The following is a 22,364-nucleotide window of genomic DNA, read 5'->3' as shown; positions in this document are numbered from 1 at the left end:
GCATTTGATACGGTAGATCATGGGATTCTATTGGAGAGACTGAGGGAGGCTGGGGTGGGGGGCACTGCCTTGCACTGGTTTTGCTCCTTCCTACGGAATAGGAAGCAGGCTGTATCCCTTCCTCCGTTTCAATCTGCCTTCTCCCCGGTGTCTCATGGGGTGCCTCAAGGCTCGTCCATCAGCCCGATTTTATTTAACGTTTATCTAAAACCATTGATCACGTTGATAAAGTCTTACAGGCTAAAGGCCATCAATTACGCAGACGACACTCAACTCATCCTATCCTGGGAGGGTGAGGAATCGATTCCTTTGGAATCCTTTCATGAGTGTCTACGAGACATGGCTGGCTGGCTACATAACAACTCACTACAGTTTAACGCCTCCAAAACTGAGGTTTTGTTTCTGGGCCGGAAGTCGAATCCCTCGCCCTTTCCCAGTGGATTTTTGGCCCCCAGAATCCTCGGAAAAATCTCAGCCGGTTACCACTGTTCGCAATCTGCGTCTTATGATGGACAACAAACTAAGCATGGAAGCCCAGGTTGTGAAAACAGTGTCCACCTGTTCGGCCCTCATTCAGTCCTTACGTAAGATCTTGCCACTACTTCACTTACAGGCCCGGGCTTTAATAGTGAGGTGTACTATTCTAAGTCGCCTCGACTACTGCAATGCGCTGCTACTCGAGTCTCCAGCCCTGCTGCTAGACAGACTCCAAGGAGTACAATCTTCCACTGCTAAACTGGCTCTTGGCTGGCCTAGGAGATCCTCGGCCACAGCGGCGATGGCCGAACTCCATTGGCTCCCGTTGAAACAATGAGTGGCCTTTAAATCCCTCTGCCTCGTCTTCAAAGCCATGCATGGATCTGGGCTCAGATCTCTGCAAGCCATGTTTGACTGGTATTCCCCATCCAGAGCACTTCGTTCTACAACGGCATGTCTTGTAAAAGTGCCGAGATTTTAAAAAGTTAGGACCGGAGGCAGATCTTTCGGAGTTGCGGCCGCTAAACTCTGGAACAGTATGCCCCAAGACATCCGTCAAACGAAAGAACTCCTTCCTTTTAGGAAACGGGTCAAAACTTGGCTGTTTCCAAAGTGTTAACTCGATGGTCAACGCACTGCTTGTTCTTCCCCGTGCTTCCCCCCCTCTGGTGATATCTCAGCGCCAGGATGCCTGTAAGGCGACAGCTGCGCTATACAAATGTTTTAAATAAATAAATAAAAAAAATTCTAATTCCAGGGAGGAGGGCATGGACGATGCCCAGACGGCTTCTTAAGCCATGTTTCCATGACAAAAAGTCAGTCTAGGTTGTGTTTCTAAGTAGATTCCATCATTTTTAATGTTTGCCAGTTCACTCTCTTGTTACCAGCACAGTTTCACTAGGGGTAAGGGTTGAGCTTTTCACAATGGTGCACTAGAGCTGGAGAACAAAAACTGATCTCAGCCATCGGTTCAAAGCAGGGACTCAGTCAAGGTTTCACAAAAGAGAATGAAGACCACCAATGGGAGGCATGAGCTGGAGTGAGAGCCCCAGCACCTTTCCATTGAAAGAGAGCGTGGCAAATGGTCAATTGTGGTATAATTCAAATGTTCTTAGCTGATACGTGATCTTATCTTCCATGTCGTTAAGCATTAAACACTTGTGTATCCGCAGACAATCACTGGCGTTTCGATTCAGCCAGTTCTTCAACATTCAAGTCTAACAATGTACAGAGTGTCCTTCCTTATGGCATGGGAAGCGTGTCCGGAGTCCTGGCCAATGACACTGTCCAGGTAAGTGGACTGGAGAATGTGCATGAGTTTTGCAGACTTTGACCATGTTTGAGATACACATGAGACAGAGAACAGAAACCAGGGTATCACTAGGGCTGTTTGTTTTTTATTAAGGAAGGTGTCCCTTCCTACACAAAAACATCATCCTTGCAACGCCGGCACACTTGAACCATGGTGCAAAGGTGTCTGGGATGGCGCATGGCATCCAAATGTGCGCCAGCGCAGGGGAGATCTCCGAGAAATGTCAAATTAATGTACATGTGACGCATCCCTCTGCTTTGAAAGTAACACAGAACAGCACAGCCAAATGGCTTGCGGCACAGTGCTGTGTTACTTCCTTGTAAATATGGCCCCTAGTCCCTGCTTTACAAGGTCAGCAAACTAACTGCTATTGCCTGATAAATCGATACGATCTACTTGATGATAGCGGCTACTTTGAGAAAATGTCCACCAGGAAGATGAAAGCCAGGGTACACTGACTCTTTTGCCTGTCATATTTGGTAACTCTCCTGCTACAGTGCCTCAGAGTCCAATGTGAAGATAAAGGGATGGACCTGGTTTGGCTCTTCAAAGGGCCACCTTCAAAATGAACCTTTAAGCTGACTGGAGAGGTGATTGAAAGCCATCAGGGTAATCTTAGAGTGCACAAGCTGAGGCTTGTACCCATAGTAGGTGCCGATATGTTCTAACAGAAGAGAACAGAGACAAAAAAACATTCGGCTGTAGGTGTGGTGGCACAAGCCGGATAATGCAGATTTAATGATCTTAACACGCTCCCTCTAGCAACTGTTTCTATAGGTTCCACCAGGGCATAGATCCCAGAAATCACACATTAGCACAGATGAACATACTTGTTCGGCTTAAAATATGTGGGCAATTTAAAACGTAGTGCATCTAGGGAGATGAGTCACGTTGTAAAGCCCTGCGTCACATTATACCTGCACCTTGGATAATGAATGCAGGGTGGGCGTTCCCATGCTGGAAAGCTTCGTAAAAGTAACGCAGTGTAATCTACAGATTCCACTGCGTCACTTCTAGGATGCCACCGCGTCAAAACCTTACGCCTGCTTGAAACAGACATAAGGAGAGACGCAGTGTAGTGGTGCAAAGGTTTCTCAGGGTGGCGCAGGAAAAGTGATGCATCTCTACAGATGCTTCACTTTCTTGTAAACATGCCCCTCAATATTGGGGCTTATTTACAAGCCCCTTGCGCCACCTGTATGTCACTTTTCTCATGTTAAAAATGAGGCAAAAGTGGCGCAAGAGGCTTGTATATCAGCCCCATTGTGTTTATTAACAAGCATATATTATTTTCACTATATTAAAAGTAGAAGCAGGCTTTGGGTTTTTGTGCCCCCAAGCAGCAGAGGTATATAAATTGAGGCAGAATTTACATGAGTGTAGCAGTCTGCAGCAGATAATCACAGCCCATGATAAAGTGATGGGATCACTCCTCAACCAGGACACACTGGAACGTCATTACTAGATCCGCCACAGGGGGGTTTGAGGCTCTCGCAAATCATAATACACTTTATTTTTATAATTCATCAATTCTATTGAGACTGAATTCCTAATTTCTACTGAATTGTTGCAATCCTATTTTGTGATCCATAATAACTGCTTCCATTGCATCTTCATTTGATGCTTCAACCTAATTCTTTCTGCTGGTGTCAGAGTAGAGAAGTTCCTTCCTTTGCAAATTAATTATCTCCAACATAGATTTCTCGCCTCAGGTGTTTGCAGATGGGTGTAATACCTGTGATGCCTTTACTTGTCCTCACCTCTGTAATTCATGAAACCAATCCTAACCATTGTCTATTACATGCAGATAACCTCTCCAAAGACACCTGGGTCATTCAGGAGTCACCCAACGCTGTTTCCTTCCTTTGTCCTCATGAATTCTTAGCGAACTTTCTTGAAAAAATGTAAATCCTGAAATAGACAATAGACAATGGAGACCTCACTGAGAATATGTTTACCCTTTAATGTTCTAGAAGGAGACTCCTAATCTCAAAACAACCTGACCCTTGGCAACATCTACCTTTCTGCCTTCTTATGCCTGACCCAAGTTAGCGAAGGGGATGGGATCAAGGATTCCTGTTTTCAATGTCTGGATGCCTCATGGCTGGGGGTTTCATCAACCACTCAAACAAGGGGGCCCCCGAGGCAGATATGAGGCAGAGAGAGCAGGGGAACAATCAAAGAGCCATCAAAAGAGACACTCTGCTGAATCTTTATGAAGAGAGATGCATAACGCTGAACAAAGTTCTAAGCGATAAGCGGCATAAAGGTAATGTCCAAAGCAAATATGCGTTAATACTTGAGAGGTGGATCAGACGCTTAAAAAAACATCCGAGCAGGATCGCGGCTTGTACATATCCGAGACGCCAAGCACTTTCCCTTAATGCCTCATATCACTTAGAACTTTGTTCCGCATTATGCATCTCTCTTCCTGAAGATTCGGCTGAGCCCATTATCCTCTGGACAGTCACATGCTGGCCTTATTTTGGAGCCCTTCATGCATTATGTATTAATTTGCGTAATCTCTCTGTCTGCCCTTCAAAGACTTGGGCAGTCGCTCTGGAAATCTAACCCAGGTGCTTCATATTTCCTTTGCTTGCACTCGAACCTGTCGCCCTGACGAAGGTGTGACCCAAATGTGGGTCTGACACCGAAACGCGCATTGGCGCTGGAGCCCTTGTGCCTCCCTTGTTGGCATCTCCCCCTTGGATAAAAAATCAGACTATGGACTGTATCAGTGCTTTACAGTGACAACCAACTGATCTTGGATTTTCCTTATCACCCTAGACTATCTGATTTTTCTATTGTTGTGAATCTTTTCTTGGATTAATTGATTGTGTAAGGCACCATTTATTGCATTGTTATCTGACGGAACGTTTGAGTATGTTTGAGTGAGTGTTTGACTGTTTTTTTCAAATATTGTGTTTGTGTGGGTTAGGATGATTGTAGAGTTTGTGGAAATGTATTGTCTTTTATGTTTTTCTTACTATGTTGACCAGAAAATCTAAATAAATATGATATCCCTAACTCACAAGTATTCCTTATTATAATTAGGATGGGTACCCTGTTCAGGACTCCTTTTTGTCTATATCAGTGACCTATAGCACTTCATAAAGAATTTTCAGGCAGAGTGTCTCTTTTGATTGCTCTTTGGGGGTTTATCAAGCGGTGTGTTAGAAGGGATGTCCTGTCTTACTCACTAGGTTACATTTCATGTACCTGCTTTTTCTTTTCTTTAATGAAGGTATTCACATATTAAATTACAAAGATAAGTCTGAACATTTTCTGATTTCTTTCTCCTTTGAGATTGGAACTCTTGTGGTCACCAACCAGGCCTTTACTTTGACCTCTGCTGAAGACAACGTCTTTGCCAATTTTCCTTTTGATGGCATCCTGGGACTGTCATATCCCGATATGTTTGGTGATGGAACGACCACAGTATACGACAACATGTGGAAGCAGGGTTTGATCCCCGATGACCTTTTCTCTATCTACCTGAGCAGGTAGGTGACGTTTCCTATGGTAATAAGAAAAGGTTGAACAGAGTAAGATGTCAATCATGTGTCTTATCCTGCAGCCCTCATTACGAAGTCGCACTATCAAACATATACCAAAACCACCCAAATACTTAAAGAGCATTTCCATAACACAATGAACCTACCTCATACACATCTCACTAACTATGACACACCCTCAAACTACAGAACACACACTTCAACTCATGCTTGTTAATGCTCCCTCTACAGTACTCCAGAGAGCAAATATCACAGACCTCATCACCTCTCACAAGATAGAGACCCTCTTCAGAAGCATGGTTCGATCTCACATCCTTCCGCGTCCTTCTTCCCACAGGCTACATCATCCATCATGTGCACTGTACACTTAAGAAGGAAAGAGGCTTTGCTGTCATTCATTAGTCATCCTAGTTCTCCACCCTCGGCTAGTAAGTGACGCACAGATACATGGAGCTGCTGCTATGTCATTTCCCACTCTCTGCAACTGAAAACTCCACCTTCCATCTCACCTTCAGGCATCCCAAGCAGAACAAGGCCTTCATGGATAAATTCTCACATCAATTCACCACCTCACCCATCCAACATGCTGGTATCACCTACCAGACAACACACGCTCAAAGCAAACAAGAGGCACCCTCTTCAGCCTGATTGACGTACTAAATGTGGTGCTGCATTTTACACAACCAACGACTCAAACACTATATCCTCAACCTCGTCTTCTCAATATCACCAATATTCCAATGCAAACTTCCCTTATCCCTGAGTTGGACTGACCACTTTGCCATGCCTCTTTCTATTGTCAACATCCTACCAACAAACGTAGGTCAATACAAAAGATAAGATCAAACTTTCTGATCCTTCAAAGACATATCCAGCTAATATGCGAACTCATCTCTCACTCCTCAGTGTCTGGGGCCACCACCCGTCTAAACAACTTCAACACTTTTTTGTAAAACTCTGAACATCCAAACCCCCAATTAAAAACCCACAAGTGCAAGTCAGAGCCTTCAGCTCCGTGATACTATAAACACCTTGCTGGCAATAAATGATCTATCTGCAGACAAAAAAGAAAATGGAGGAAAGGCGTACTTTCTGATGACCTCATGGTACTAAAGTCCCTCCGTGCACACACAGATGGCTCATCGCATCTGCCAAAGCATGGTACTATGCCACCACCATCACTGAAGCCACGAACAGAAGCAGAACTCTTTTCAAGACAATCAAGCATTGATAAACCCCCTGCTGGACCCACCTATTCACCACTCCATCGAAAAGTGGAATGCCATCAACCTATCCTCCAGTGCAAAGTACAAAAGATCCAACAGCACATCAATGACACCAAGCCTGATTCAACTCTTACATCTGTCCCTCACACTGGTCAACCTTCAAAGCGCTCTATGTTGCACTTTACACTGATATACTCAATGTCTCAGAGCAACTTCTTATGAAAATTATATCGTACCCTCATCCTTCATCAAAGCTGTCTCTGGAGATGCTGCCTCACCTTTGGTCACCATTGTCAATGCCTCCCTCACTCCAGGTATCTTCGCAGATGCTCTCAAGACTCATAAAGGAATCCTACACTGGACCCGATGACCCCCCATCTACTATCCCATCCCTCACCTAGTGTTCATCAGCAAGATGTTTGTTAAAACAGTTAATGTTCAACTCTAGTATTAGAATAATGGTTACAACCTCCTGCATGGCTCTTGGAAATGACCATCATTTGCACAGTATTTCCTCAGGATTTTGCCCTACCAGTTTTTCTTGGCCGTAGAACTCTGTGCACTTTACCCCTGCTAACCTGAGGTAAAGTGTTGTGCTCCACTCCCCCTCAACATGAAGAAATTGGCATCCCTCGATTAGTATGTTTAACTACCTACAAGTCCTTAGCATACAAAACCAGGATGCAACCGGGGCCTGTAAGATAAATGTCACCGGTGGACTGCAGCACCTATTGTGCCGTTCACTACAGTGAAAATATAAACATGACCGCAGACCTCTCAAAAATGGGCTGGCTGTCCAGGTTTCAACTGCCTGCAAATTCAACATGCCAAAATAACCCCTTTTGAAAGGCCTACACAATCCATATAAATATTAGTAAGTTATTACTATGTAGGCCTTACTTTCCGTAAGGCATGGTGCATGGTATTTGAAAGTAGGAATGTTAAACATGTCCTTACAGCGAAAGAGCCCTAAAGGCTATTTTCACTGTGGCAGGGTTGGCTGTTCCACTGGAAAGCATTAAGATGCAATATTAAATGTAGTAATGTTATCTGTGCCTAGGAAAGGGCAACAAGGTTCATGTTTTTACAATTATGTATTACAAGCCCAATTAATAGGTGAAGTCTGATTTATAATAAATATTTTAAAACTTTAGAAAGTTAGCATTTACCTGCCTAAAGTCTCTAGACACCCATTTGCTTGGTCTTCCAGCTATCACCCATGGGCTGAACAGATGTTTGATGAAGGATGAACATGGTCCCAGGGCTCAGAAATAAAGCCTTGGGTGTGTGGAGGTGTTCTGTTTCTCTGGCTGACCATCTGGGCAGTGCAAAGGTACTTAATTACCTTCAAAGAAGCCTGCTCTGTCACAGGGAGAAGTAGTTAACATTTGGGCCTGTCATCTTCCACAATCCCACTAGCCAGTTGAGCACAAGTCCCAATGGGTGAAAAGCTGCTCTCAGAACTGGTTTAGACTGACCACAGGGTAGGGGTTGCTCATTTCCCTGCACATACCTCTGAGGCGGGCAAAAGAGCTCTGCACAGGGGAGAAATGTTTCTGTGATGTTGGTTTTGTGAAGGGCGAGGCACACGGGACGTGTTGCAAAGCTAAATAGGGCAAGCCTAGCAAACCTTTTCGCCATTGGATTGGGGATGGACGGGAGTTTTCCCAACCCACAGGCCGGCTGGTATGTAGAATAAATGGGGCATCTCCTGTAACCTCCATGGAACACATTTATGGACTGAGGAAAAACAAAAGAGTTATTTGACGCACTGTTCCCTCGAGAACAGTGTCTCCCCAGAGCACCCAGTGCCAAGTTCAGTAAATAGTTCCAAAACGTGTAAACAAATTTCAATATATCCTTTTAATTATTCATTTTTGGTTCATATCATGATTATTCTCATGTTCTGATAACATTTGGCCCGGTGGCCCAATGCATTTCGGGCTTTAGCTCCAATCCACAGGAGCCCAGAGACCGGTGTTGATCCAAAATGGTCAAAGGAATGCACGATCCCTACGGTCGGTTCAATTACAATCACCGGAAAAACTTATCGCTGTGCAGACAACACATTACTTGCGACGGCCGGAGATAAGCACTGACACAGTAGAGAAAATTCAAATCCGAAAGAATCAGGTGCACCCGCATATACGCATAGGGTGGCCCCTTGACGCTATACTCCACATGGGGGAGTGTTTCTTGAAGAAGTGTGCCAATTAATACAAGAAATTAGAGTGACTACCGACTTCGTTTTCACGGACTGTTGAAGTCCTGATAAACATAACGAGAAGATAGTGTTTTGAGCACTTATTTATACTAAAAAACACTTAAAACGACTTTATTGTACCGTCTTTGAAGTCTCGAAACAATAAGGAGAAGATACCGGTTTTGAATACACATATACAGCGGTAAGTTTTTCCGGTGATTGTAATTGAACCGATCGTAGGGATCGTGCATTCCTTTGACCATTTGGATCACCACCGGTCTCTGGGCTCCTGTGGATTGGAGTTATCCGGTTTTTGGCAAACATTGAAAACTTAAGGATAAAGTTTCTTAAGGATTGTACACGTCCCCTGAAGAAGGGCTAAAGCCCGAAATGCATTTTGCCACCGGGCCAAATGTTATCAGAACATGAGGATAATCATGATATGAACCAAAAATGAATAATTAAAAGGATATATTGAACTTTGTTTACACGTTTTGGAACTATTTACTGAACTTGGCACTGAGTGCTCTGGGGAGACACTGTTCTCGAGGGAACAGTGCGTCAAATAGTTGTTTCAAACCCAGGTACAGGGGGCTCAACCCCACGGGCACCACCCACCTATACAGACTCTTGATTACATTTGGTTACAAAAGGGAGTGTGTATCCCAACAACCGTTTTGGCTGAAAAACATAAGAGGACTTTACCTGCAGTCTGTGACATGAGAAGAACCAAGAAGACTGGATCTACTCTCGGTCTTGTACCCAAGGCCAGACTCCGAGGTTCATATTGCTGACCTTATGTTTCTGCTACAGAGACCCAACAAGAAGCCTAATTTGCAATTTTCTAGCTGACCAGTTCAACCTGGATCTGTCAGAGACCCTGCTGCTTGAATCATGAACCTCAATTGCTTCCCCAAGGTCCTGGACCCTTGGCTGGTGTCGAAGTATACCACTACTAATACATCCTGAAACATTTTGGAACCACAGCTCTCCAGAGGATCTGGACAAACCTGTCATGCTGATCTGACGAAGGTGCCTTTTTGCTGGACCAAAGATTTAGGTTGCTTCTACTCCGCAACAGGAAATATGATTAAGGGGGTCATCGCGGAGAAGGTATCCAGCTTTTTAAGCAGTCTTGGGCTACACGCTGAACATTGCCGGATGGGAAAAATCTGAACTCCAAAAAAGTAACTGAGGGCCTATTTCATAGTTTGTCGAATGGCCCGTTTTTTTCCAGGCCATTGAGTAAATAACACTGTTGCCCAGAATTAGGTGCCATGCTTCAAATTTAGAAATCACTGCCAAGCTAGCGGTAATTTCTTTAGCACTGCTAGGAACCGCTGTCAAGGCAATTCCTGTCCATGCACTTTACAGTTTGATGTGGGGCTCGGTTATCATGATGGAGCCTTGCACCAAACTGTTTTCTTTTCAAAAAGAAAATTTCAATTGGGATTTTCTGTTTAAAAATAGAAAAATGCCCTCTCAGTGGCCGTCATCTCCCCTGGCGAGGGAGGCATCTCGTCTTTTTTACTATTCCCTCCACCTGGGTTTGCCTGCCAGTGATGGACAAAAAAAACAGTTATATGTCTGCCCATCCTAATAGGGTGGACTGACATAAAGCCAATTCTCTGGCAGCACTTGCTCCATTGGAGAAATTTCGTTACAGTGGTATTGGATTAGTCAAGATGTGGTAAAACTACAGTCTGTCCTCATTTAAATCAGGTGGGAGGACCAAAATATAAATTAGTCTCTAAGTCCAAAGGAAGAAATCTTGGCTAAGTCCAGGGACAAAAATATCTGGACAGCAAGCGACCTTCCCTGCTCATGAAATTCAAATTTCTCCCGCTCAGAGCTCTGTTGCCAAATGTCAACAGCTTCACTGAGACCGTGCCAGTGGATATCTAATGATATGATGCCCTCTTTGCTTCAGCATGCTGTTGGAGCACTGACAGAATTAAGACAACAGGAATATCGAGGTACACAAATATCGTGTACAGAATATCGATGTCAAGGAAGTACAAAAATATAGAAAACAAAATATCATTGTTTAAAATATCGATGTTCAAAATTTTTTTTTTTAAATGTCTTAAAAATAATATAAAATAAATTAAAGAAATATAATGAATAAAAACATAGTTAAAATGATTAAAAAATATAAATAATAAATGTAAATTATAAAATGTTAGAAAAATAATACAATTTATAACTACATATTTATATAATCAGAAAAATAGAAGGCAAAATAATATATATATATATCTACACCCATGTAGCATAAATATAAACATACAATTTATATATTTAATAAATTAAAATATTATAATAATTATTTAATTTTAAAACAATATTTTACACTACTTTACTAAAACAGTAGGGGAATTGTAGGATAGCGTAGTGGATACAATTACTATTCCCACCTCAGGGAATGTAAAAGTATGAAAAGTGTTGGATAGCGGAGTGGAATCATTTACAACTCCTGCTCCAGGAAGAGCAACAGTAAGGAAAGTGTTGGATTGCAGAAGGGAATAATTTACTATTCCCACTCCAGCAAGTGCAACAGTAGGGAAAGTGTTGGATAGCGGAGAGGATAAAATTACTATTCCCACTCCAGCAAGTGCAACACTAGGAACGTGTAGGATAGCGGAGGGGAATCATTTACAATTCCTACTCCAGCAAGTCCAACAGTACGGAAAGTGTTGGATAGCGGAGGGGATAAAATTACTATTCCCACTCCAAAGAGTGCAACAGTAGGGAAAGTGTTGAATAGCGGTGGGGAATATTTGTTTATTCCCACTCCAACAAGTGCAACAGTAGTGAAAGTGTTGGATAGCTGAGGGTAATACCTTACTATTCCCACTCCAGCAACTGCAACAGTAGGGAAAGTGTTAGATAGCAGAGGGGAATCATTTACTATTCCCACCCTACAGAGTGCAACAGTAGGGAAAGTGTTGGATAGCATAGGGGATAAAATTACTATTGCCACTCCAACAAGTGCAACAGTAGAGAAAGTGGTGGATAGCCGAGGGGCTTAAATTTCGAATTCACCTCCAGCAAGTTCAACCATATAAAAGTGTTGAATAGCAAAAGGGAATAATTTACTATTCCCACTCCAGCAAGTTATACAGTAGGGAAAAGGTTGGATAGCAGAGGGGCTAAAATAACTATTCCAACTCCAGGGAGTGCAAGAGTAGGGAAAGTGTTGGATAGCGGAGGGGATAAAATTACTTTTCCCACTACAGGAGTGCAACAGCAGAGAAAGTGTTGGATATTGGAGGGGAAAAATTTACTATTCTCACTCCAGCAAGTGCAGCAGTAGTGAAAGTGTTGGTTAGCAAAGGGTATTAATTTACTATTCCCACTCTAAAGAGTGCAACAGTAGAGAAAGTGTTGCATAGTGTAGGGGATACAAAAACTATTCCCACTCCAACAACTGCAACAGTAGGGAAAGTGTTGGATAGCAGAATGGAATAATTTACTATTCCCACTTCAGCAAAATAATAAACTTTAATTAACATACACCTAAATAATAAAACATAATTTACGTCCCTCTAAATCCTCCTATAAATGACACCATTAATATAGTTAAACATTACACAATGAACATAATTGCTTCAAAGTTAATTAATTTAATAATAAGAATGAACAACCAAATTAAAAACAATCAGTAATAAATTAATTCACACTAAGGCCCTCATTAGGATTGCGGGCGGACTTTGCCCGCCCGCCATCCTCACGGTACTTGGGACCACCCACCATAAAGGCGGGGGTCCCGTGGGGGGTATTAGGATGCACCCACCACAGTGGCGGGCGCATCCTGCATTTTTAACATTGTGGCGGGCGGTGCTCTCAGCACCACCCGCCCCAATGCTAAAAATGCATGTATGCATTTGCATACACAAAGTGGCAGGCACTGCGCGGTGCCGGCCGCATTGTGTATGCAAATGCATGGGGTACCACAGGTAGCCCCCCATGTGCACCCCCCACCTCGCCTTCACCGTGGGGGCCCACAGGGGGCCCTGCCACCACGGAAAGGCATCTGTTTCAGGCCATTGTAATATGGCTGGCAGTGCTCCGTCCGTCCGTCTTTCCGTCTGCCGCGGAGGACCAGGATGCCGGGTGGATCGCCACCTGTGGCGATCCGCCCGACATCTTAATGGGCCCCTAAGAATTTAAAATAGCAATAACTAAATATTATCTAAAAAATATATTAAATTGTAATTTCTTCCCACTTTACTCCCTTATAAATCCACAACCCACTCCTAAAAAACGGACACAATTTACATATTTTCCAATTAATTATTAATAATTAATAACCAAATAATAATTAAATAATAATACATTATTTAACACAATTAACAACATAAAATATTAAATGCACAAATGCGAATTAATACAAATTATTAACTAATTCATTCAAATTAAATTACTTCCTACCTTACTCCCCTATAAACCCACAACCTGCTCCTACAAAAACCCACAATTAACATATTTACAAATTAATAAGTAATAATTAATAACCCATAATAACCAATTAATAACAAATTAATGAACACAATCAACAATATACATTATTAAATACATAAATATCATGTAATTAAATTATTAAGTATTTAATTATAATTACGTTACTTCCCACCTTACTTCCCTATAAACCCACAGCCCACTCCTAGAAAATGGCACAATTAACATGTTTATAATTAATAATTAATATTTAAAAATATTCAGTCACTAGTTAATGACAAATTAATTAACACTATTAACAAGATAAAGTATTAAATACGAAAATATGAATTAAATAAAATTAATAATGAATTCATTATAATTAAATTACTTCCCACCCTATTCCCCTATAAACCCGCAACCTGGTACAGAACTAAAACACACTATTTAATTTTGTATAAAATGAATAACTTCTAAAAATTATAAATAAATATATTATAATTAAATTACTATCCACCCTATTCCCCTTTAAACCCACAACTCGCTGCGGAATTAAAATACTTTTAACCCCTATACTAAAATACAGAACACTAAAATAAATTGTTTTATTATTAACAACAATATTTCTTCTAACTATATTACTAACTTCGATATTAGGTAAAACAATATTTCTTATCTACATGTCTGTATTCTGTTCGACGATATTCTAGCAGGTAGATATTGTGCCACATCCATATTTAAACATCGATATTCTAGTATATCGATATTTAAACATCGAAATTATGACTTCATACCCTTGCTGTCATATCCTGCGGAAGACTTTTGACATAATTTCCAGGGAATAAAGGCCTAATTTATATGATGGCAAAGAGGGAACTCCATTGCAATGACGACGGAGTTTCCTCCCCACCAACATAGTGGTCTGTCCACCCGACTTAGGGGCCGATTATGATGGCGGACGGACCTGAGTCCATCCGCCACCATAGAGTAGGAGGGACCGTCCGCAGGGGCAGCGTCGGTCCCTCCATGCAGATTAGGATGTGACCACCAGGGTGGCGGTCACATCCTCTATTTGTAACATTGCGGCGGGTGCAGCTTCAAGCTGCACCCGCCGCAATGTTAAAAATGCATGCACGGCATTTGCATGCACAAAGCAGCAGGCACCGCGCGGTGCCTGCCGCTTTGTCCACGCAAATGCAGGGGGGTACCATAGGTACCCCCCATGTGCACCCCCACCCCCTCTTCACCCAGGGGGCCCGCAACGGGCCCCCGCAGTGAAGGTCCGTATGCTTTTCCACGGCGGAAAAGCCGCCGTGGAAAAGCATACTTCCTACTCCATCATAATATGGCTGGCGGTGTCTGATAGACACCGCCAGCCATGTTAATGCTTTTCTGCCGCGGTCGGAAGGCGACTGCGGCGGAAAAGTGGTGGACAGATTCAAAGAACCACCAGCCATCCTAAATTTGGCGGTGGGTCTTTCAATCATCCGCAGCGGATTTCCCGCATCCTCCGGGCCGGCGGTGGCTTCCGGCGGCCCGGAGGATGCGGGAAATCCGCGATCCTAATGACCCCCTTAGATGTGGTCAGACCATAGTAAGGGCCATCAGAGAATTGGCTATATGTCCGTCTGCAATATTAGGATTGGCAGAAATATAACTGTATATCATCACGTGACCCTCTACTGATTTATTGATTGAATGTTTGTGGTCACTAACTCTGATATTAGCAGAAACACTGGGTTTTCTGATATCAAAAGCCTTGTCTTGATGTCTTAAAAAAAATGTTATGTCATTAAAGTATTTCCAACTGACAAGGTAACTTTTACGCCTTAGGGGCCAATTCCGATCTCGCTTGGAAAGCCCTACGGCTGACTGTAGTCCTGTAGAGCTTTCCGAAGGACTCATGACCCGGGGCTCCGAGCCACAGAGTATGAAGCACTGCAGAGCTGACGGACTTAGGTGGCTTGGAGCCCCATTGAAGTGAAAAGGAGCCTGTTGTACGTCATGCACATAGGCTTCCATCGTGAAAAATGTACATCTTGGAAAAGGGGGCCCCCTGTTGCATGTTTGCGTTGGTGCTCCCCGCAAAGTACATGCATGGGTGAGGGGGACCCCTGGGTCCCCCCACTGTCCAAGTCATAGGGCCCCGGGGAAGGTGGGTCAGGCGCAGATCTCCGAAGAATGCTTCCGGGAGCTTTTTTGAGCCGGAGGCTCTGACTCACACCGCTGCCCGCAACACACATCGTACTTGGCTACCCGGAAACCATACGCTTTGCACTGTATGCTCCAGACAGATTTAGGTCGCTCAGCAGGCATCGCTGACGGGTACAAGTCGGTCATGGCGCGAGGCTTGAAGCGCATCATACTTGCTCGCTCATGCAGCTGTACGAGTCGCAAAGAAATCTCGAGTACGACTCGGACTCGCTACTGACCGATGCTGCTAATAGCCCTTCGGAGCGAGATCAGAAATGTCCCCTTTGTCTAAATTATAAAGAGGAGGGTGCTTGAAAAGGGAGTCCCGTCCCCCCACTTTCGGTAGCCAAAATGTAATGTATTGATGATTTTAAAGAGCAACTGTGTTCACAAATTATCAATCAGTTCAAGGCGCCGTACTCAGTATGGAAACTGACTCAGAGTGGGGAAGCTGTTCCTCTTGGCCCGCATCCACTTCGAATCATGACAAGTGGCCTCAATGTAACTTGACAATGGTGTAGGGGACCTGTGCATGATCGCTGATGTCATTTGTTCCAAGTGAAATTTTGCTTCCTAAAATTAGTCAATGTTTCTATAAGTGAAAAAGTTTTTTTTTGTACAAAAAATGTGTTCACTTGGAATGAATGCGAATGCAAGGATGGGGGGTCTGCTGTTCTTCTCAGGCCTCCACTACTGTGTTCTCAGGCATTTACAGGGGTTTATAAAATTCCTCTTTCCTCATTTTTATTCATGAGGCAGGAGGTTGGCGACCTCCTGTGAATGTCAGTTATGTGCAATTAATACACCAGTCTCATTGTAAAGTGTATGCCTATTTTCAAACCTGTTGGTGCCATTTGTTCATACTGGTTTACAAAGAGGGCTTAGTGCATGCACCCACTGTTATTTCAGTCTCATTGTAACATTAGCAGGAGGTTTTTGTGAAACACTGTAATTGACTCTCCGTAGAATACGCTGGTCCAATTCAGAAGGGTAAAGTTAGACTTCATGCGTAAACTTAGACTTCAGGCCAAGATTTATCTTAGGTAATTGGGCCCTTATGTCTGACTTTTTTACAAATGTTTGCAATTTGTATGCAACTATCTAATTGAACACGTTAACTAAAGAAAACACCTCAAAAAGTCAGCTGGCACACCCATCTTTAGAGAATGCCAACTACACATCTTGAGTATTCACAAAGGTAAACTTACACTTTTGTGCTACTTTACTACTTTTCCGTATTCACAAAGGTAAACTGAGACCAAAAGCCTCAATTTACCACTTTTCGGTATCCATAAAGGTAATCTTAGACCAAAAATGTAGCTTTCCTAGAAGCAACTTGCCTTTGTGAACTAGCAAAGTGGAGTGTGATTAGTGTCTTCCACTGTTGGGGCTGTTATCCACTTTAGTGCATTCCAGGCTACTGTACTATACTACATGCCACTGCACTATATAACAATGTATTCCACTGTAAACTATGCCACTCTTTACTCCACTCCTCTTTATGATGCTCTAATCTATCTCATTACACTCTATCCCACTGCACTGTACTACACTCCACTCTATAGCACAACACTCTGTACAACTCCACTGGTTGCCACTCCACTGTAACACACTCAACTCCACTCCACTCTACTCCACTTCACTGTAATTCACTTTACGACAGTACACTGCTTGACTCTCTCCTCCACTTTACTGTTCCACACTCCACTTAATGACAGTCCACTCGATTTAACCACTGTTATAGTTAGGAAAACTTTACTTATTCTTTCTATACAAAGAAAACTTAAAATATGCAAACATTTAAATTTGAAAGTTATAGTTATACCTTAAATGTATACATCACACAACACATTTATATTAGTATAGCTTTATTGATTCTTTAACTCCAAACTAAACATAAACTACACACAAAAAAATTTAATTTGCAACCTTATCTGTATTACTGTAATTTATAATTTACGCAACACCTTCAAACTATTATACCTACTGCAGCTCATGCACTGTGCATTTAACTCAGTAGCCCACTACATTAACTAAAACTTGCACCTTCTCCATGCACAGCTTAAACCGTTTTCTATTATATCACTTCTACCATTTAAAATAATAGTTATTATACTAATAGTTATGACACTGCAAACAACATATCTTGGGAAAAGACAGTGCATTGTACAATTGTGAGATATAGATAATGTACTGTAGCTACAGAGCTTCGGCGGATTATGTTTTGGTGGATGTAAGCTCTGTCTCCAGTTGGGGAGCTGCTTGTCCACAAGTAGTTACTGGAGGGTTCTCTCAAGTCAGATAGAACTGGTTTAAATGCCAATCACAAGTCTGCGGTGGGGGTGGTTTCAATCAAAAATCTGAATATGCACTCTGGCTACTCTAATGACTTATGCTTGTTTTATGTAGGATAAATAAATATACTAGGCCTGGGCGGTAAAATCCGCTCCGGTGGTGGAATTTGTGGAATGTTGACAATTCAGCATTCTGTGGAGAACGCAGAATTGCTTAAAATTCGGCGATCCGCGGCGTAGCGGATTTTTTCCTTGTTCGCGCTTTCAAAATGTATGTTTGCGCATGAGGTTTTCCTATCCGTTCACGTGCGCCATGAGATTTTGGTAGCTGGCCGCACGATCCCGCTAGAGTGTGAGATCATGAACACGGCATTTTGATGCGCCATCGGACATCCGCTTTCGAGAAGAGTAAACATTCATCGCAAACGGGTGGGACAAGTGAAACAATATTGCTGCGCCAATTGGCGACCACATGGGCAAGTTCACCAGATATTTCCCCCCGAGCACGCAAACAGTGTCCCCGAGCAGGAAAACCGCATCGCAAATGGGCAGAACAATGCCGCATTCTCACAGAGATTTTTTACATCTTTGCGGAACTTTGCGTAACACAACTACGCAAATTCCGCCCAGGCCTAAAATATACCATAGCTGGTTTATAGTGAGGAATGAACATTTATATTTATAATAAATGTCTATTTTTGGGAACTAATTTTAGGTGTATCTGTTGAAGTGTAAGGGCAAACACAGTCACCTAAAGCAAAAACATCCACCTGCTGGAGAGGACTGGTCTTTTGACTTATATCCTCTGCTTGGGTGGGAGGGAGTATAATGTGAGTGATATGACAACAGAATACTGGTGAAAGAGTATTGATTGGGAACCCCTTTATATGTAGGCATATATTGTTTCATATGTTTTTAGAAAACTGCCTTTTAGATGATTAGTCTCCTGGTATTCCACAATTCTGGAGCACTCTGAAGTATCCGTGAGGTGATGTGCAGCACAGTATAAAACATGGTTTAGTAGCAGAGGGGGCTGGTAGCAATGGCAGACTTGCGCAGCATAGTGAGATGTCTCCTATGCGTTGCATAAGTAGCTGATATATGAATTGTGTTTATCAAAGATGGTACTGATGTGCTTACAGGGGTGATATTTCTGAGATGAATCATGCCCCAAGTTTTGAGTGTTGATTAGGTCTCTTTGAAGGAAAAGTGGGACCGGAGGTGCAGTTGTGATGATTTTGGTTCTTCGCCTGGTGGTGTGGATGTGCACATGTGAGGTACATGAAATCACCAAATCTACATGAAAGGTAACTCTAGAAACATCATCAGTTGATTGTCTTATTAAGAAATGTTCTCTAATTTATCTTCACAGCTATGGAGAAAGTGGAAGTATGCTGACCTTTGGTGCAATTGACCCCTCATATTACCTTGGAAATATCTACTGGGTGCCAGTCTCCAAGGAGCGATACTGGCAGATTAATATGGACAGGTACTCAAATGAAAGCATGAATGAATGAATGGATGCTTTATCCTGCTGTTAGTTATAAATACAAAATAAATCAAATTGCAAAAAAGTTAATATTTCAAATTAGGAAATACAAACAGCGGGATCTCAAGAAAATGTAAACTCAGGGCCCGATTCACAGAACTAACTTAAGACAAAATCCTAAACTTACTACTTTTGGTATTCACAGAAGGCATTTACTAGTCTTAAATTAGGATTTTGTCTTAAATTAGGATTTTGTCCTAAATTAGGATGTTGTCTTTGTCTTAAATTAGGATGTTGTCCTAAATTAGGATATTGTCCTAAATTAGGATTTTATCTTCAGTTAGGATTTTGTCCTAAATTAGGATTTTGTCTTACACAAAGATCTTGTCCTAAGTTAGGATTTTGTCTTAAGTTAGGATTTTGTCTTCAGTTAAACTTAAGTTTAACTTAAGTTTGTCTTAAGTTTAATTTAAGACGAAATCCTAACTTAAGACAAAGGCCTAACTTAAGACAAAATCCTAATTTAGGACAACATTCTAATTTAAGACAAAATCCTAATTTAGGACAAAATCCTAACCTGAGACAAAATCCTAACTTAAGACAAAATCGCCATAAAAACTTTGGAGGAAACTAGTAATATGCTTTGGCCAGCATATTACCAGCCTCACACGGCTGCAATAGCAGTGGATCTGTGGCAGTCTGACTGCCTTATTCAGAATAAGCAGGTGGACAGTCCCCATAAGTATGGTGGGCCAATGGACCGCCGTAGTCATAATAAGGCCCAATATATTTTTTTAAAGTAGACCAAATCTTCAATTCAGCAAGGCGTCATTTGTGTAGATCCTGGAAGATTTTCTCAAAGAAACTAAATGTTGAAATAAAAGAATAATAAAAATGAGTAGGAAAAAACAGCTGCATGTGACTGCATTTCCATCTGTAACTTCTTGTCACAATGGCCTATTTTCAAAAACAATTTACTGTTATGTCCTTCCGACACTTCTGGACTCAGCGATATATAGGCTTTGTAGGTTACCCAAAAACCTTACAATGCTTTTTCATTGTGTACCGACTATAAAAAGAATGAAAAATGAGTGTTGTAGGAAAGTCTATTATGAGTTGTGGTGTTTGAGAAACCTCACCAAGGAATACATTCACTATCTTGTTTCAGGTTCAGTTAGGTTACTTTAATTTAAACTGTAGCCCTGTCCTGAGTAGCTGTGGCACTGAGCAGTCAGCCTTAATTGAAAGGACATCAGAGTAAACAGTTATCAGCACTTAAATGTTAATAAGTAAGAGATAAAGCACAATAAACATCTCACTCCAAATTCATAAAACTAGTTATATTTGTATCTTTAAACAGACATCAAAAAGACGAACCTCAATTGAAGGGAGCCGGAGTTATGATTTTTTAAAACTGTTTATAAGACACTGTAAAAGTTCATGCTGACTCTCACAATTAGAAACTTTTCTGGTTCTTTTCCATGTCTATGGATTAGTTGACTGAGTCGTCTGCAACTTCAGTGTGCAGTTTGAAGTAGGTGAATGAGTGAAGTCCAGTGGTCTGGTACAAACCTTTGGTCTTGGCAGAACTGAAGGCTATCGACAAACCTGCAACACTCTGCAGTGGTAGCAATCTGAAGTCTGTGTCCCGGGGCTTTGACAATGATAGGGTGCTGAGTGGCAGTAGCATATGAACATCTGGTTCTTTTAAAAAAACATTATCCTTGAGCTCTAGACACAAAGGTTGCAATTCCTACAGGAGGTAGAGTAAATTGTAGCACCAGCCATGGGTCCTGGAACTTTTCGGCACCTTGCGGGGACTAAAACTCTATCACCAAGAGCGCACCAGTGGGGTCCAGGGCAATTCCTGTTGGCACAGGTCAGTTGGGCTCTGCCGAGCAGGACTTCTTAAGCGCTGTAGGTCCTGGAACTTTAGGAGGAGGCTAGTCAATGAGCCCTTGGAGTCCATTTTCTGGTCATTGGCATACGTGAAAAAAGATTCAGCCCTTGAGGTCTCTCTACAAAGTCAACAGCAGGAGAAGAAACCTTTCTCTCTGAAGTTATGTCTTTGGTTCAGCAGATGCAGCCTTCTTTTCTGAGGTAGCCAGGTACAGCAGGAGCAGCCATTCCTCTGTCCTCGGTCCAGAAGTGCTCAGAGGAAAGGATCCAGGGGTGTCACCTTTATACCTATCTCAAGTTTGTGAATTGGGAAAACTTCCTAACCAATGGGGCCAAAATTCTTAAGGGCAGCCCTAACCATTGTTACATCACTTCCTTGTGCATTGGCATGAAACAATCGCACAGTGCGTAACTCTGCCCAAATCCATAATATCAGGACCCGTCTTCCCTGGGTCTAAGCTATTGCTACACCCTTGCGGTGTGTCCAGTTTTATTGTCATACTCCTCCTGGAAAAACAGGTTTAAAAGTGGTTTTCTCTCTCCAGGTATGAAAGCCAATCTATCTACCTTGTCAAAGGAAAGTCAGGCTACAATTTAACTCACATTTGTCAATCAGGGACGGCTGTCATTTTGAAGTTGGGCCATCTCTGGCCATGCTTTCAGGAGGTAACGCCTCCTCTCACCAACATGCCCTTTGTTATCCTTGCCTCAAAGAGCAGGAAGACAGCACGTGGTCTCAGGTGACAACTGCTATAGCTACTCAGAAATGGCTACTAAAGACTTGAGACAAGAAACGGGCGACTTTCTAAAGTCCCCTCAACATTACCTTAATTCTCACTATGTCAGGTTTAAGGTAAAACATTTATGTGATACCTTGAAAAACTATATTTTATTGCCCTAAATGGAAATGAGCACTTTGTGATTGGGCTAGTGTAACCATATGTTAGCAAATGGGTCAGCCAGTCTTGCTCCAGTGAAAATGACAACAAGACGTTTAAACTGTCAGTGCATGTAAAACACACTAAACATGTCCTGCTTTTTAAAATCTAGCACCTTGTCTTATGGACTTATATGGCTTACCTTAGGGTGACTTATAACTATTAAAAGTAAGGATTGGATCTGGCAAAGCAGGTATAGTTTAAAAGCTCAACAAGCTGCTTTGGTGATATTACAGGCATTGAAATCCACATTGAACTGTTCAAAAGCAGCGTCAGGCCATATAGTTGTGTTGAATCAGTGGATGGGGCTTGGACTGACTGCTATAGTACCCCTATAGCTCCTTGTTGAAAATAGTTTAAAAGCTGCCAGTTGAATGT

General features: G+C 42.3%; 1 protein-coding gene across 1 annotated transcript in view; it reads left to right on the top strand.

Moving 5' to 3' along the window:
* The window catches only part of LOC144772151 (pepsin A-like), a 54,839-nt gene that overhangs the window by 14,763 nt on the left and 17,712 nt on the right, over positions 1-22,364 (top strand). Inside the window, exons 4-6 of the mRNA XM_078656299.1 lie at positions 1,650-1,768; positions 5,096-5,292; positions 19,033-19,149. Of these exons, the coding sequence (XP_078512425.1) occupies positions 1,650-1,768; positions 5,096-5,292; positions 19,033-19,149 (433 nt within the window). The remainder of the gene's footprint in view (positions 1-1,649; positions 1,769-5,095; positions 5,293-19,032; positions 19,150-22,364) is intronic.

This window comes from Lissotriton helveticus, chromosome 8, assembly GCF_964261635.1.
Source record: "Lissotriton helveticus chromosome 8, aLisHel1.1, whole genome shotgun sequence".
Lineage (NCBI taxonomy): Eukaryota > Metazoa > Chordata > Amphibia > Caudata > Salamandridae > Lissotriton > Lissotriton helveticus.
This window is presented reverse-complemented; position numbering and strand designations above follow the sequence as displayed.